The sequence below is a fragment of the Eriocheir sinensis genome, unplaced genomic scaffold (genome assembly GCF_024679095.1).
Source record: "Eriocheir sinensis breed Jianghai 21 unplaced genomic scaffold, ASM2467909v1 Scaffold697, whole genome shotgun sequence".
In the NCBI taxonomy this organism is placed as follows: Eukaryota; Metazoa; Arthropoda; class Malacostraca; order Decapoda; family Varunidae; genus Eriocheir; species Eriocheir sinensis.
This window is the reverse complement of record NW_026112050.1, coordinates 180,897-197,712: the sequence shown is the minus strand read 5'-3', so window position 1 is coordinate 197,712 and position 16,816 is coordinate 180,897. Positions and strand designations below refer to the sequence as shown.

The 16,816-nt window shown below is 43.7% G+C and overlaps 2 protein-coding genes and 1 long non-coding RNA gene across 3 annotated transcripts; all 3 read right to left on the bottom strand.

Moving 5' to 3' along the window:
• Positions 1–2,526: 2,526 nt before the first annotated feature.
• LOC126993887 (uncharacterized) lies at positions 2,527–9,640 on the bottom strand. The gene is made up of 4 exons (XR_007748425.1): positions 9,519–9,640; positions 9,385–9,413; positions 4,346–4,466; positions 2,527–2,603 (listed from the first exon to the last, which is right to left on the bottom strand). It is a non-coding gene; the product is annotated as an uncharacterized LOC126993887 (long non-coding RNA).
• A 1,337-nt stretch (positions 9,641–10,977) lies between these two features.
• LOC126993893 (uncharacterized) lies at positions 10,978–12,589 on the bottom strand. The gene is made up of 2 exons (XM_050853028.1): positions 12,396–12,589; positions 10,978–11,814 (listed from the first exon to the last, which is right to left on the bottom strand). Exons 1-2 carry the CDS (start codon positions 12,535–12,537, stop codon positions 11,573–11,575), a joined length of 384 nt encoding a protein of 127 aa, XP_050708985.1. The 5' UTR covers positions 12,538–12,589; the 3' UTR covers positions 10,978–11,572.
• A 10-nt stretch (positions 12,590–12,599) lies between these two features.
• On the bottom strand, positions 12,600–16,193 carry LOC126993886 (uncharacterized). Its single transcript, XM_050853021.1, has 4 exons — positions 15,628–16,193; positions 15,363–15,515; positions 12,655–12,746; positions 12,600–12,611 (listed from the first exon to the last, which is right to left on the bottom strand). Exons 1-4 carry the CDS (start codon positions 15,803–15,805, stop codon positions 12,600–12,602), a joined length of 435 nt encoding a protein of 144 aa, XP_050708978.1. The 5' UTR covers positions 15,806–16,193.
• Positions 16,194–16,816: the final 623 nt, after the last annotated feature.

Genomic DNA, 16,816 nt, shown 5'->3' with positions numbered 1-16,816 from the left:
ACGAAATTGTAGCCAAACTACTTACTCTGCCACTAACGGGTTGGGGCCGACCATCCGGCACCATCAAGAAAGCTATTGCCAAGCTTATAACAATAGCAGCATAAAAATGTAAGGGCGGGATGGTGACTGGTTGGTTTTGACACTCGTGTAGCCTCCCAAAGCTCACTGACCGCTGACTCTCAGCTGGTTGTCACGTGTCGTTGTCTGACAAGGGTGCATAATTTGTGGTCGACCAGCCTGACCTTATTCTAAGGGACGCAACAAGTAAAGGGGAAAGATGCTGTCAAAATAAATAATTATAATAGGGGGGGTTGATGGAAGGCAGGCCTCTGCCTCTTGATACGTGTTTGGTTTGAAGCAGAGTGGATGCAGGGAGTCAAACAGAATCCATACTGCCATCACGCACTTTACTGAACAGCCAACGGAATGGCTTTGAGGCCACGTCCACCTACTCCACCCAAAAGGCGGAAGTTACTGTCGCTACTCAGTAACCTGACTATAGTAATGGCTGACTGAATGGCACTCATGGGGAAGTCACTACAGGCCACTCCTCTATGCAAGCAGTGTTACATCTCCATCTGTGGTCAGCATACTATGCACTTACAATCTTTTTTTGCTTGACATCCTCACTTACCCCTATGGGGTTGGACAGGTCAGGTCAGTGCTGACCTCATCGTTGTATGGAGCAGGACGTTTATCTGCCTCGGATGCCTTTCCTGCAGGCAACCTCAGGTTTCGGCTGAGAACCAAGGTGGATTGCCTTCTACGGTACAGGCCTCACCCGCCCGGGTTGGATTAAAGTGGCAGGGGGTTGGTGGTCACGCCCACAACACCTCTGGGGCTCCAAAATCCTCAAGAGATTTACCAAGGGTGCCACAAGGAACCACAGGAGGCTGTGTACCAGCAGGAAGGACTTACACACTCAGCTTTCTTAGCAATCCAGCAGCTGCACCTCATAGCAAGAGCAATGCAAGACAAGAATACAGAATAAAAGATAAATCAACTGTCTCATTCCAAACTTTAACTTTTTGGATTCTCGTTAACTGCTTAACACGCCTCTCCAAGTCACAATTCAGTGTCCATGTCTCACAGCCATACAGTAATCTTTGTCCCCCTTAAGTATGTAGTGACATTTAAAGTCAACATATTTCATTGAAACATAAGTATTAGAAGTCTGGTGATGAAACAAGCAAATGCAGGGAGTTGGATAGCATACCTTATTTTGGCTGCAAGTAGTGCACAGCACCCACTACTTAAGTGATAGACATCTCCTAGCATTATGCTATTGCAAAATACACCAAGAAAATGTAGACATAACCTTGTTTTTTTTATTACTAAGAATGAAATGAAAATGTAAGTCATAGTGACATGCAAATCAGACCAGACATCAATGTATCTTCAGTAGTAGCAGTCAGTTGATTAAATGAATGGTTATGGTCAGCATGATACACAGTGAGCATCTGTTGTGGAATGGCTGGGCCTTGCTCGCACACTTACAGGTGTACACCGGAAATTTTGTCATTTATTTTACTGGGAGACATCCATGTCGTTATGAAAGTCAGGTGTTGTGGACTACCTTACCTGGCAGAGCCATCTTCTGAACCTGTTTGCTTGTCTCATCACCTGACTCCCGACAAGTACATAAGAACATAGTAAGGGTAGCCCTGGCAAAACCTAAACTCCAGCCCTCTAACCCATCTAACCCCCCCCACCTAATATTAATATCGAATTCCATTAGTCTATTTTGAATTATTTTGATTGTGTGACAACTCTCACCACATGTTAACTAAGCCTATTCCATCCACCACCCTGTTGTTAGTAAACCAATTTTTGCCTATGTCAATTGAAATTTAATTTATCAGTTTTAAACCCCGTTACTTCGTGTCCCATTTCTCTCTTACCCAACAAACCTATGAATGTCTCCCTTATTAAAGCCCTTCATCCATTTATAAACCTCGATCATGTCCTCTCCACCCTTCGCCTTTCTAGAGAATGCAAGTTTAACTGTTTGAGTCTTTCCTCGTATAGCAAGTTTCTCAACCCCTGAATCATCTTAGTCATCCTCCTCTGCACCGATTCTAACATTTTGATATCCATTCTATAGTAGGGTGACCAGAACTGAACCGCATAGTCAAGATGAGGTCTAACTAATGCTAAATATAGTTTGAGGAACACTTCGGGGCTTCTGTTGCTTACGCTCCTTGAAATAAATCCCAGTACCCTATTAGCTCGATTTCTAGCTATTTGTTTGAAAAACCTAATGCAATTATAGTTTTCAGTAAAGCCTGCTGACTTTGACATCACTGTATACCATGCAATGTTCACAGGAATGCAAGAAATCAGTTTGGAGGGAGGTTGCCTAGTCTAATTTTGATTCTTCCCACCACACCTCTGCTTAGAACAACCCAGTACCGAGTCGCGCACCCCTCAGCCCACAGCTACAAGGACCCAAGGGTGTGCCCACGTACTTTACCTTCCATCACTATTAAATGACATGCTCAGTCCCAGTGAAGCAAAACACACACGCCCCTTCATCAAATTTATTATCAAATCACATTACTGAGTGTGGTGGCAGCAGCAGATGACTGGAAGGCAGACCAGGGCTGGGGAAGAAAGAAAACAATATAAGTATTCTAACACAATAGCTAACTCTCTCAATCAGTATTCACAGGATGCCACATATACTAATATCCAACATCTTCATACTTCACTGCCATCATGACCCATTTTCAGGACTGGAATGAATATATAATGGTGCACCAATAACTGACATGAAAACACTATCCACCAGACTGATTAAGATGAGGAAAAAAAGAGAGAAGGCAAGTAGTGCACCAGAGGGTTGATTCAGATCCCTTCTAAGGACCAAAGGCACACAGTGGCTTTTAACAATCTTGTGGCAATCAGTAGTCTACCTTCTACTCATCCTGCTTCATCCTTTCTCCTTTTCCTGACATTATTATGCCTCACCAATGAGTTAAACTGAAGGGCTTCGTCTGTACATATGCTAATGCTACCCACCTCCATGTGTGTGCCCTATCAAAATCATAGTGTGAGAATAAGTGCTGCAGCAGACGCTAAAATAACCATCAATACTAAGAAAATCCACACCAAAATATGTCTACTGATCAGTTAGATGGTGGACCGTACAATCTAAAACTATCAGTGACAAGGTTAATGTTGAGGATAGTTATGTAGTGGTGGTTGGGTGACCCTTTTATCCACTTCCTATTATTCTTGTCATCCTGGGGACTATGGGCATAATGCCTCGCTGTTGTGAACTGCTGGCCAAAAGAGTCTATTACCAGCACAACTGGGTGATGGTTGTAACCAGAGCCTCTATCATTACTCTTAACTTTTGGTTGTAGGTCCCACTCTAACCAACCAAAGCCAGGGATTAGACAGACTCGTAGCCAACCAATGCCAGGGATTAGACAGACTCGTAGCCGTGAGCTGGGACACAGAACCCCAAAGAGGATAGAATCCTCTAGGTATAATTCCTTTTGACTGGAAAATAGGATTGGTCATCTTTATTTCAAAACCTGTCATTGACTCTCAAGATCTACAACCTCGGGTAGATGAGGATTAATTCATACACCCTTCACTATACCCAGTGAACAGAAGGTCCTTATAACTTTGCATGCACGCCCATCTCAGAACAGTTTTGACCGAAATACACTTTCATCAAGCAATCATGATCATTAAAATATACATGCTAACATAAATGAGGTACAAATATGGGCAACAAACATTTAGGTTACAATTACATTCTTCACTGTGTCTGGATCTTCAGCAAGAATAAAGTAAATTTGGTAATTCAAAAAGTTGATTCATCTTGGTCCCTACTTTGGCGTCAAAGTTTCTCAGGACTATTGCCAAGTGTTGTTACTTCAACATTCCTATAAAACTTTTCTACTTTGTCATGCTGATGCAGACGAATTAATTCAGTGTGTACCCTTTATTCAGCCTGATAATGATCCTGCTACTCTCAATGCTGATGAATTCAACTACATTCCCAGCTAGATTCATGTTACTTAAGAGGGAACTTGTGGTGGAGTTCATATTTTCAAAAGCTGTCCAGTAATTCAAAGCCATTCAAAATCATATATTTAGTATACATGAAGAAAAAGGCAAGAAATCCTAACAAGCTGTGAATAGCAACAACAGAGGTGAGGGGGGCTGTGGGGTTTTGAAGGTGGAAGGAGGAATTAGAAAGAGAATGGATGGAACGGAGGTAGGTGGTGTCTTGGACAGGGGAAGGGAGGGAAGAATGAACCTGAAGAGCTGAAACCTAACCATGGTATAACCAGACTTCCAGCTATGTAAGGACAACAGTCACACCCACCTGTGGTCAGCCTCACACAGTCCGAAGGGGTGTTGGGGAGGATGGGGCACACAGCCTACTTCGACCTTGCCCTCATCTTCCTGCGCTTACGCTTAAGCCTTCGCATACGCTTCTTTCTCCACTGCAAGGTAAAAATATTGTCAGAAAAAACAATATTTACATACATATGTATATCAACCAGTCTAATAAATCAAGGGTGAATATAAATATTCCACATTTTTTTAATTATCCCTTGGGTGGAGGAGGTAGTCAAGATAGCAACCAGCCCTATACTTCCTCTACCTATGGAAAAAAAGGGTTAGAAATTCAACACTTCACTATTTGACAAACTTGCAACCCTGTCAAGAAGCGGGAGTTGCCTGCATCTCCTTCCATTATTTACATGCCTTGTTATTATACTTGGCTAGCTGAGAAGTAAACCTGTAACAGCTTCTGCTGGCCAACTATGGCAGCCTAGGGAAAACACTGCACCATGCCCAGGCTGGGATGGGTTGAATGGGTGAATTTGAGGCAGCTTGTTTCAGGCTAAGTGTTTCATCTGCACAAACAGTTCAGCCAGCCAAGACTGATGTGACTGCACCGTGATCCTCCTCCCTGGCCCATGCTGCCATTCTGTGCTACAAGATGAACTATCCATCAAAGTGTACCAGCCAGCCGTGACGAGAAGCTGCCAGACACATCCCAGAAGCATTGGACACAACGGATACCATTTTCTCATTTTATTTTTCCTAGGGTTGAGGTGATGAGGAACCTTACTCCCCTACTTTTAAGTCATCCTGTAGTAGGTTCCTAGTCATGACATTGCTATGTTTGACAAAAGTGCTCCATTCTATCCCTATTATTCTTTGTCTACTAAGAGATGGGTTCCCAATCATTATTTGTTGTCCAGCCAACTGATTATTAGACATTACCTTTACTTTCCACAATTCATCTTCTGGCCTACTTTTCCTGTTACCTTCCTAATTTCCCCTGAAAGTTTTCTCGAGACTCACTTTGGACGATGCAAGGCGGTTAGAACCAAACTGAGCAGTGCCAAAAAAGATATTTTATATATATATATATATATATATATATATATATATATATATATATATATATATATATATATATATCAGTAACAACTACCATAGTAATTTTCAATTATTTTTTCTAACATGTATCACATGTGAAGAATACAAAATTGCCATTCACGGCAGACTAAAGGATGAAGTAACACAAGACAACTAGAGAAAAGTGGTGTGTGATATCCCAGAAGTGTCACAGTGTCCTACAAAAGCTTTGACTTCTTCCCACCCTGTAACACATGCATAGGCTAGGCCTAAGGGCCGTATTACAAGTCAAACCCAAGAAGTTTCAGGTTCAATGATCAGCAGGTGTTGGTATTACAAGTAGCATATTTCGGTGGGGGTCAGGCAGCATTACTGGAACGCTCGGGAAAGATTCTTAGGGTGCTCCCCCCAGCCCGAAGGCTGCTTCCCAATAATTGAAAACGGTTAACTTTTTCATCCATTTCTTCAGTGACACGCACTAGTGATGTTATTTCCTGAAATTGCTATTAAACTGTCGAGAAAACCCATTACAAATTTACTTGATCGAAGAGAAGCTACGGTAAAGACTATATGTTACCCTCGTGAATTTTAGGGGATCACATGACACTCACAAGACGAAGCAGATCAGGCTTATAACCGCTGTGTATGGTATTATTATCAGTCACGATGCTTTCAAGGCTACTGCCATGCTAAGATGGTGTATCATGGGCTTACTAGCAGAGACTTCGAGACCAATCAAGTACATTTGTGCAGTGGGCCTCTTATTCTATTACAGAAAACAGAGCCTCATTTGAACTGCATGAAAGCATAAACAGGGAGGACTCAGAAAAACACAATGAGTATCATCGCATTCCATCCTGAATTGATCATTTGTATGATGTATGTCTCATGTCATTATCCTTTTCTAATAAAATAATAACATTTTCTAAAGGCACTGCATGCTTTAATGAATGGTAGACTGTGAGCTTCTAGGATTGTGTATATCTGGCTGCTCCAAGGAATGCCAACTTCTGGGCTCCTGACATCTTTTTTTCCCTTCATTAGTAACTACAAAAACAGCAGTCAGTGTAAATGTCATTAAAAGATTTAGTTAATATAATTAATTACATGTTTTGGCTGTGAAAAAGGATTTTGCTGATTTCGATAATGTTATTCATCCATTCATTGCATTGGTTGGTACCCTGGACGGCCCCGAGCCGCTGGCCTGTAATATGAGTGACTTGTAACACAGACATTCGGAACCCGAAATGTCCTCCTGAGACCGAACTGTGGGGACCCAATACTTTCCGGTTTTGACTTGTAATACAGCCCTGAATCTCACAGCATTTTTCTTACATTTTTTCAGTCTAGTCACTCTACCACAAACACCAGAAGGCCCAGACACTATATCAGGGTTAGAGGAAGAGTCAGACATTGTATAACCACCCAGATAATAAAGTCGGGTAATATGTCCCAAGTATTTAAAAGGGAAGGTATAAAATAAAGTGACACTGCATACTTGACTTGAAAATATAAGTATTTAGATATATGGCTGTCATTTGGCTACACAAAACGAGTTAACTCCTGCTTGGATAGCTCTATGCAGTGGTAGAAAAGCAGTGACTCAGGGTGAAGTGGGTCAAGGAATAAAGTTCAATAGGCTAGGATAAACATCCTAATTCTTGCCCTAATGCCGACATGCTTGAACAACGGTATATGAAAGCAGGCAGCATACCTTAGTTCAAGGTTTTGCTAGTGTTGAGGGTTGTCAGTAAAGCCACAGGAGGCTTGTTTTGATGGAAATATGTTTGAGGCTAGAGCCAAGGTTGGCTCCAACCTATGAGCTTAGCCTGGTGACACAGGACCAAGGACAGACGAGTAGTCACTTCAACCAAAACAGATTTCCAACACTATTACGTGTGTTGTACAACGGTATATAAAACAATTTCAGCCATTTTCGTGCTTAGATCGGTTTGGTTCTAAGCGCCTCGCGAGATATGTGATTCTATAGTAGTCAACCTTAGGTTGGGTAGTCTTGAACCATGTGCACCTTCATATTATAATAGAAGGGCATGTATTTTCTCCCTTTAAACAGAATTTAAAGACTTGTACAGTATTCTGAGGTGGCAAACCAAACTACACATTTATTGGTTAAATTTGCTTAGGTTAGTTTCTAACCACGACAATATGAGTGATCTATATGGCATACAAACAGAACCCCTGGAAGTGAAAAAGACATTCTTCAATATCCACACACAGTGCTATGCCCCTTCTTGTAACAACTGATTGTCCAGCATGGGTAAAGATTCGTTTTAGTACCATGCCAGTATTTCATTACCTACCCTATGAAACATCACTAGCTCTTCATATATCTTTTCGACAAATGTTCAACAATCATGGAAACGCTTTCAAAATCCAATTCAAGGACTATTTATTGATGAAAATAGGGGATAATATTCACGAGAGCGTAGCCTCCTCTGGCAGCGGCTGCCACAAAATAGCTGAGGGTTTAGGGTGGGGGAGCATATTTAAACTACTCCAACCGAACTTTACAACATACAAACGCGGGGGGGAGGGGGGCTTGCCCCTCCTGGACCCCCCCCACATGTATATGTGATTTATTTCTGTGAGGAGGTATTTCTCGCAACACCAGCTGCACCGCTGCCGGCAGAGGAGGCTACGCTTTCATGAACATTATCCCCTATTTTCAATAAGTCCTTGAATTGGATTTTGAAAGCGTTTCCATGATTGTTGAACGTTTGTAGAAGATATATAAAGAGCTAGTGACGTTTCATAAAGTAGGTAATGAAATACTGGCACGGTACTAAAACGAATCTTCACCCCAGCATGTACAGGTAGACCTCCAGGCAGTTGTAGCACTGCCTGCCCTACACTCCAGGGAAGGACTCCATAACAGCACTGTGTGCTTCCCACATGGCTGCATTCCAGCCTGGAATCTGCCTCCATCTCTACACTTAACAAATACAGTCTCAAAAGCATGCCAAGGCATCCCATCAATGCCCTCATGGACAGGGTGCATGGGTATTACCCACCACTTGGGTGTGAATCTAGATAAATATCTGCCGCCACCACCACCGTACAATGACCCTTGAAAGGACCTCGTGGCAGCGGCGGGCAGGCCTCCCCTGCCACCACGGGGCACGCCAACACCCCCAAACCGTTGACCTGCCCCCTGCCTCCCCTCATGGCTGAGTGCACCAAGTGAGGGTGTGGGTGTGCTGGCCTCCCCTGCCCCCGCCAGCCACCCTTGAAGAGCTTCGCGGCCTCGTGGCGCGAGCACCCCGCCACCACACACAGGTAATCAGCCAGTCAGTACAGGTGAGCCAGGCAGGAATAAGGTGAACCACCAGGCCTGACCAATGCCGCGGGGACAAGAAACGTGGCAGAACACAAGTAAAGGATTCCAGGTGATGACATAATTCTACGGACGGCGGAGAAAATGGCAACGGTTCGGGGAGCAGGAACACCACGGCAAATAAGGAGACATGGCCGAGGCAAGACAATACATAAAACGAACAGGACCCAAAAAATCCAAGAGACGAGGAAATGGCCGATTAAATAAAGAAATATCCTCAAATCACACTAATAAAATAAAACATAAATTAACTATATAAAAAACCCCCCAAAAAAGAGAGAGACGAGGAAATGGCCGATAAAATAAAGAAAAATCCCCATGAATAATCCCTCAAGTGTTCGTTAAGTCTCCGCCATTACAATTAAAACACTAATAATCCAACATAAACTAACTTCGTATATAAAAAGACCCCAAAATTCAGAGACGAGGAAATGGCCGATAAAATAAAATATAAGAAAAATCCCCATGAATAATCCCTCATGTGCCCGTTAACTCCCCGCCATAATAACCAAAACCCCGACACTAATAAGCCAACATAAATTAACTTAATAAAAAAATATCCACCCGCCATGCATGCCCACCCCAGGCCTTCCAAGTACCTAAGTTTTCCCCTTATAACAGGACTCAGGGCTTACCTTAGCACGCATCCTGCCGCAGAGGTGACCTGAAGGAACAGAGGAAGGATATTAGTGGTGTGTGAAGGGCGGCGGGGGAAGGATGTGCAGGATATTGTAGGATAAACTCGGAGCAGAGAGCGGGGCGGCCTTACCTCAAGAGCTGGAGCGTGGGAAGGAATGGGAAGGGCGACGGTGGGGGAGGGATGGATGGACCTCTACAGCGTTGCCACATTGTCGTATTCCTTACATTGTATTTTACGGTTTCTGGCCCATATCTACCGTAAAGAACACCAATAATTATCGATTTTAACAATGACTATAAATTAATCTAGCTACTGGGGTAGAGGAGATGGCTTTTGGGTCGGAAATATGGAAATATAAGAGGCTGATTACGACAATTTGGCACCGCTAGAGCGAGAGGGACTTCACAGTGGTGCCAAATCGTCGAACTCATTGTATTGTGTTTTTTCGGTTCCTGGCCCTTAATGACTGCCAAAAGTGCCACTAATTTGCGTTTTTAACAGTAGTTTCAGTTAAATATCATTATTTGTGTGGTTAAGAAAGTTCGAGGCCTGCAAATGATAAATGCAATGTTCTAAGTACGACAATCTGGCACAGTTGGACTTCAGAAGGTGAGAGCGACATACATCGTTACTAAATTGTTGTACTGAGAACATTCCATTACTCGGTTACTGCATAAAAACTATCCCCACCCACACAAATGACAGTAATAAATAAAACTTTTTATCTTAAACTTAATTATCATATCAGTTCATTAGGCCATTGAGGCTGTTTTTTACCCATATTCAGTTAGCTGTTATCGCACATCTAACAGCATTAGACTTCACTGAGATACCTGGCGGCAGACGGATAATAATTATTATTATATCCATCGCTTTATTTGTTATATCAATACACATCATGAACAAAACAATCAAGTGGTTTATTTTTTTGCAGAACATGAAGTCCCCTAGGGCATAAAAAAGCCAGCGTTGGTGTAATAGTTTTGCCCAAAATATTTTATAATTCACTCCCTCCCGCCGGAAAGTCATTGTTCACTGGTATTTCTTGAAGATTTTATGATAACTTAACATAAAACAGCATAAAATATAATAAACGATGAAAACATATCTGATTAAGCGTAAATCAAACCTATATTACAGCAAAAAAACAAGGAAAAAGTCAATGTTCTGTAGTATTTCCTAAAGATATCTCTAAACTGTATAATAAAAAACAGCATAAAATCTAGCAAATGGAGGAAATAAAACTAATTAAGCTTGAATTAAACCTGTATTAGGGCACAAAGCTTTATTTTAGGCTGCCCTCCCTTCTCCACGCCGCCTTGAAGAAAACTGTACCATTGAAGGGCAGACTTAGCGGCACACAGTTATTATTTTTCTTGGCTTTTATTTTCTTTCTACCTCGTCAACAGACCGTTGCGACCCTAAGTAAAAGGCGAGATGTTTAATTAAAGCTGCTTATGACCATGACCGCTATTATAAGACACTTTTGCTTCTCATATCAGCTATTTCTGAAGGTCAAGAGTACAGAAGGGTCAAACTACCACCAGGGTCATAAAGCTACTCCTGGAAATGCCCAAAACTTACACGGAAGCCTTGTCAAAGATGTGAAATTGTGGGACGAAGTGTTTTAAAATACGACCACACATATCAGAGTGTACGCGGTGATTGATTGATTGATTGATAGTTTATTGTTAATTGCAGGTATACAACAAAGGAGAAGGAAGTAACATGCCATCCCAACCCCCAGGCAGTACATAGTGTGATTGTACAACTTGTGGTGAATGCATGACATGATAGGGAAACAAGCAATTAGTGTGTGACAGTTTCAAATTCCAAGCCCTGCAGTTTTCACGTCTCGATCGGGGAGGCAATTCAGTCGGTAGCTATCATCAGGCTCTTTGGCTTCTCACACCAGCAATTTCTAAAGGTCAAAGAGGGGGCCAGTCGAGTTCTAATGAGTGTTTCTTCAGGTTCACCGTATAAAGGAGGGGTCAAACTACCACCAGGGCCATAAAACTACTTCTGGAAATGCCCACAACTCCTACGAAAGCCTTGTCAAATTTGGGTTCTTGGGCGGCGAAATGTCTAATGATACGACCCTTTAGTGTCTCGAGAGGCCAAGCGGCGATGAAATAATGCTGCGAGAGCCAATAAAGGTGCTTGTATTAATAAGATATCTTCTGTTAATAGCCCATGGAGTACGTAGGCGTCATGAACTGCTGAGTTTTCGAGCAACACTTGGCGTTTATGCGGACACTCCCAGTCTTGATGGAGGATGAATTCCATCTTACACCCACCAAGTATTCCTCCTTAGTGCAGTTCAACATGCCAGTGATGAATTCGCTCGAATAATGGCAGTACTGATTTGTGAAGTTCAGCTCGGGAAGGACCGGGGAGCACACCAGCTTGTGCCACGCAGGAGTATCTGAGGGAGGCAACACAAGACGTGGATTAGTAGGCGACATGGCAAGCGGAAACTATTAGTAGCATCCTGAACACTTTAATCTAAGTCCATATACCAAGTCAAGTCACTCTGCTTCAAAACTGCGACCGGTATGCTCAGGAGGTGGTTTTGGGGCGGAGCAGCGGGATGACGTCACTTGAAGCTAAAAAAAAAAAATACCCGCTAGTTCAGGGGTGACTAAAGTTGGGGCCGTATGTGCACTCTGGATGTGCATTCTCGCCTCCTTTCACAGCGCGTTCAGGCAAGCCACTGACGAAAAAATATGTCTTTTTATTGTGCTATTGCGTGCCTGTAATCCCATTGCCTACAAACGGCGGTGTGGGGTGTGAGGGAGGGTATGATGAAGCGATTGATATAAATTAGTCCGCCTTTCTTCGCTTTCTCTAAATCCCTGTTTCTACATTCTCTAGTTTGGCTCCAAGCAGTGTCACGCATAAACCACGCCTCGGCCGTGTCTCCTCCCACAAACCTGCGTATGACTTGACTTGGTGTATATAGACTTAGACTTTAATGGCATCACTCGTTCTCACTGACTCACTCACCGGCATCCTCAGCTTTCTTATACTCGAGGCCCACCACAACACTGCCGTTGGGACACGCCTCAACTTGCAGAGAACTTGAGAAAAAGGAAGTGGAGGTGGTGTTGGCGGTGAGGGGGGTGAATTGCTGTAGGGTTTTGGTCATCCCCACCCTCGAACCACTCAAAAACAATGAACTCAACCTGCAGTAACTAAAGGGGATGCAGGTCATGGACTCCTCTAACGGTTGAATTTTCAAGAATTCATTATATTCATCCTGCACGTCAGTAGTGATGGTGCTGAGAGCAGCGGATGTGGGTGTAGGGGTTGTGGTGGATGTTGGAGGTGGTGTAGTGAAGAGGTCGCTCACTGTCTCTGAAAAGACAAGAATTTTAAGAGTGGCGTCAAAAACCTTACGTACACGGACATACCCCTCAACATCTCGGAGGCCAAGCACACCTATTTGTCTAGGCTATCACAGGAGTTTCGGGCATCTCCTCTTGGTGGTCTGACCCTTCTTCTGTACCATGAATAAAAAAATAAAAAAAACTCATTTGAACGCGACTGATCTCCATTTCGGCCTTTGGAGCAACGTTGCCAGATTGTCGTACTCTGCCTCTTATGTTTGCCGATTTTCTACCAAAAAACTGCTTACATCACCCAAAAAACTGCATTCATATATGGTTATCGTTTAAATGGTTGATTATTGGTGCTTCTTGGCAACAGTTATGGGCCAGAAACCGGTAAACACGTGGCTCTGAGTACGAGAATCTGGCAACTGTGCTTTGGAGAGTTGATGTGGGAGGCGAAAGCGTCTGAAAATACCGACCTTACTATCTCCTAAGTCTATATATACCAAGTCAAGTCACTCTGCTGCAAAACTGCGACCGTTATGCGCAGGAGGCGGTTTTGGGGCGGAGCAGCAGGATGACGTCACTTGGAGCCCCCCCCAAAATACCCGCCGGTTCAGGGGTGACTAAAGTTGGGGTCTTGTGTGCACTCTGGATGTGCATTCTCGCCTTCTTTCACAGCGCAGCGCGTTCAGGCAAGCCACTGACGAAAAAATATGTCTTTTTATTGTGCTATTGCGTGACTGTAATTCCAATGACAACAAACGACGGTGTGGGGTGTGAGGGAGGGCATGATGAAGTGATTGATTTAAATTAGTACGCCTTTCCTCGTTTTCTCTAAATCCCTGTTTCTACATTCTCTAGTTTGGCTCCAAGCAGTGTCACCCATAAACCACGCCTCGGCCGTGTCTCCTCCCACAAACCTGCGTATGACGACTTGGTGTATATAGACTTAGACTATTTCATCGTCTTCTCTTATTATCTTCTCGCCTTCAAAGTTTGGTGCAGTGTTGCTTCCCTTACTGACCTTCATAGTAGTGGTCATGCTAAAAATACAACACAAGATGCAACACCTAATCCAGTTCCCCCCTTCTCTTCAACTTCCTCGTGCAATAATCAACCACAGACAAGAATCTTTCATAATCTTCCTTTCTTTCCTTTTCCTTCATTCTATTATTTCTGTCGATCTTCTTTCCTACCTCTCTTTCTCTCTTTTCTTTTTCCTTCCATTCTTCATATCTTCCTTTCATCCTCCCTTTATCATTCCTCTTCCTTCATTCCTTCCTCCCTGCAGTATTCCTTCCTTCTTTCCTTCCATCACTCGTCTCTTCGTTCTTTCTTCCCTAATTCTAGAGTCCCTTGATAGAGTTCCGACAACCTAAGATTTGGACGCCATTATTGGCCCTGTTTTCGCCGCGCTTTTCAAACGCTAGCACACGCTCTCTTTTGTATTTCTGTTTCACAGCCATACAGGTCGTCCAATGAAACAGAGCACACTTGTGTCAGACCTGCACACCTTCCCCTAACAGCCAGCAGGGAGCCAGCAGCCAGCGAGCTCTGGGAAAGTAAATAAAAGACAGTTTGTGTCTACATCAACAGGTATCGCCAACCCACCATTATGACCTTATACTTTACCATAGTTTGGTCACCAGCCGTTGGAATGTGCCGCAAGAAGGTGACAGGAGATTATTATTAGCCTTCCGATCAGCCACTGTCTCAGTACAGGCACTCAGTAACCCACGTAGCCTGTGATCTAGGCGTGCATTTTAAAATCTCATAAACGAGTAATAATAATGGAAACGGTTACCAGAGTGATGATTAGCAAATACAATCTAAACAAATAATGTGTTAACTTTTAGAGTGAGTTGGGTGTGATTCTAGAGTTTTACCAAGACAGGTATGGCTCACCAACAGCTAGCTTCTGTTCACTAAACTCTTGTAACACGTCCAGTCTATTAGACTGTGGCCTTGATGAGTGTGAAATATCCATTGTGGGTCTGTAATAACAGCTAGAGCCCTGTGGGAGAGATCACATCCAATAATTTTTAGCCATAAGGGCCACAGCTTCCCTCATCAGCTTCGATGTCTGGACCTGAGGTGAACGATTGTTTCAGTCCTTGTAGCTGTGCCTCTCTCACAATGAGTTCCATAGACAGTACAAAGGGAGGGCGGTTATGACAGCAAGACACACACAATGGCAGTGTGTGTGTCTTGCTGTCATAACCGATGGTTTCCTCCCAAGACGACTGACTGTCAGGACGCCTCTGTCTTCTCAGCGACCTTGCAGTTAAATTATACACTTTGTATCCCCTCTGTGGCATGTTGCTACAGCCGAAGGCTAGGCAGCAGGCATTGTTACATTAAAAAGCAGCCGAATCCGCTTCCAAAATTGGTAAAATTATGTTTTTATTACCTCAGTTCAAGGTCGGCGCGGTGCTCGAAGGGCCAAAAATGGCGCCCAGCAGCCTTATACACAGGGCCGCCTATGTCGGGACTCTCTATAAAGGGACCCTACCTCATTCCTCTCAGTCTTCTTCTCATTTTCTTTTCTGCCTCCTTTCCTCTCTTTTCTTCATTTCATCCTTCCATTATTCCTCTCTTCCTCTCCATTACATCCTTCCTTCCTTCTTTCTTTACTTACTTGTCACGTAGCACTTGTAGTAGACGTCCTCGGCTATGGCTGCAGTGGTGGGACTTGCTTGCAGGGAACCGAGAGTCACGAGTTCGCACGCCCGTCCCTTGCCGCCGTCCCCCGTCGCTTCGTGCCCCACGCTGAACGCATCGCACGAATCCCCTGCGACAAGAAAAGACCTTAATTCAGACCGTCGGTGAGGTAAAGTGGCGAAGTAAAAGTTTCTGATAAAGAGTAAATGAATCTCCCCACACACCCACACACTCACACATACCGTTAGAGGAGCACATGGCCGCACACATGATGATGGAATGTGTGGGTCGGGTGAGGTAGGGCTCCCCGCAGCGGCCAGGGGCTAGCGCTGTGAACTGCCCCGCGTTGGTCAGCTCGGCTCCTCCCAGCCACCCCCACAGGACACACAGCAGGCATATTAGGCAGAGAACGTTGCGCATGGTTCCCGCTGTGGTCTTTGTCTTTTTATTTGTCCTTGTTCTTCTTTTTCTACTTCTGCCTCTTTTTCGTTTTTGTTATTCTTTCTCTTCTATTTCTACTTGTTCTTGTTCTTGCTCTTGTTCTTGTTCTGCTTCTTCTATTTCCTCTTCTTGTTCTTTTCTCTACTTCTTTTTCTCTTCTTCTTTCGCTTTCTGTCGCTTCGTTGGTCCTTCTTTTCTTGATCCTCTCTTCCGTTTCTTCTCACTCTTCGTGGAGTGCAGCGGCGAAGTGAAGCTCCCTCGATGTGTGCTGTCATATTTCTAGTGTGCTGGAGTCTGTCAGTCGATTTTCTGAGGTCCAACAAATAGCTCCGCCTTTGGGGTGCGTGTCCCCCATCTCCCTGTATTGTGCTGAGTGAAGCACCGAAGCGGCCGTGGGTGTGCCCAGTTCATCCAAAACCGACGACTTCACACACCTCACTCCCACCCTGTTTCCTGACCCCAACATTCATTTTTAAGAAATACTGAGACCACCATCATCTTCCTGAGAAAATTCTGCATCACGTTGACATAAAATTGTAACAATAATGTAAAAATACACATACGAAAATCAGAATTAAATGAAGTAGGGAGTACTCATTTACTCGCACTTATTTCCCTTCAACTCCTTAGTACCCAGCTGCTTTTCGTCGCATCATTTTTATAAGCACAGATCCTAAATCTGCATGCTTTTCTGATTCTGATGGTGAGGGGTACGTCCCGAGGTAAAAATATACATAGGGTCAAAATCGCCTCCGAACATAAGTCGCGCCGTGACGGCGTGCATTCGCCTCGGCCAATATAGTAATTATATTGACACTGGCCTCGGCATTTGTTTACTCAAACTCGCCGCTGTAGGGAGGGATTCCAGTTTACCAGTAATAAACTCCCGTTAACTAGTAATGGCCAGAAATGTGCTTGTAGTCGCGCCTACGATATGTTGTATATATGATGGTGTAGTCGCGCCTACGATGTGTTGTATATAAGATGGTG

Bases quoted from the DNA above. Each gene is read 5' to 3' on its own strand.
- LOC126993893 (XM_050853028.1), bottom strand. From the start codon at position 12,537: ATGACCAAAACCCTACAGCAATTCACCCCCCTCACCGCCAACACCACC. The intron at 11,815-12,395 runs GTGAGTGAGTCA...TGCCTCCCTCAG, and splicing joins TAAGAAAGCTGAGGATGCCG to ATACTCCTGCGTGGCACAAG.
- LOC126993886 (XM_050853021.1), bottom strand. From the start codon at position 15,805: ATGCGCAACGTTCTCTGCCTAATATGCCTGCTGTGTGTCCTGTGGGGG. The intron at 15,516-15,627 runs GTATGTGTGAGT...TTCTTGTCGCAG, and splicing joins GGCCATGTGCTCCTCTAACG to GGGATTCGTGCGATGCGTTC. The intron at 12,747-15,362 runs GTAAGTAAAGAA...TTGTCTTTTCAG, and splicing joins CTACAAGTGCTACGTGACAA to AGACAGTGAGCGACCTCTTC.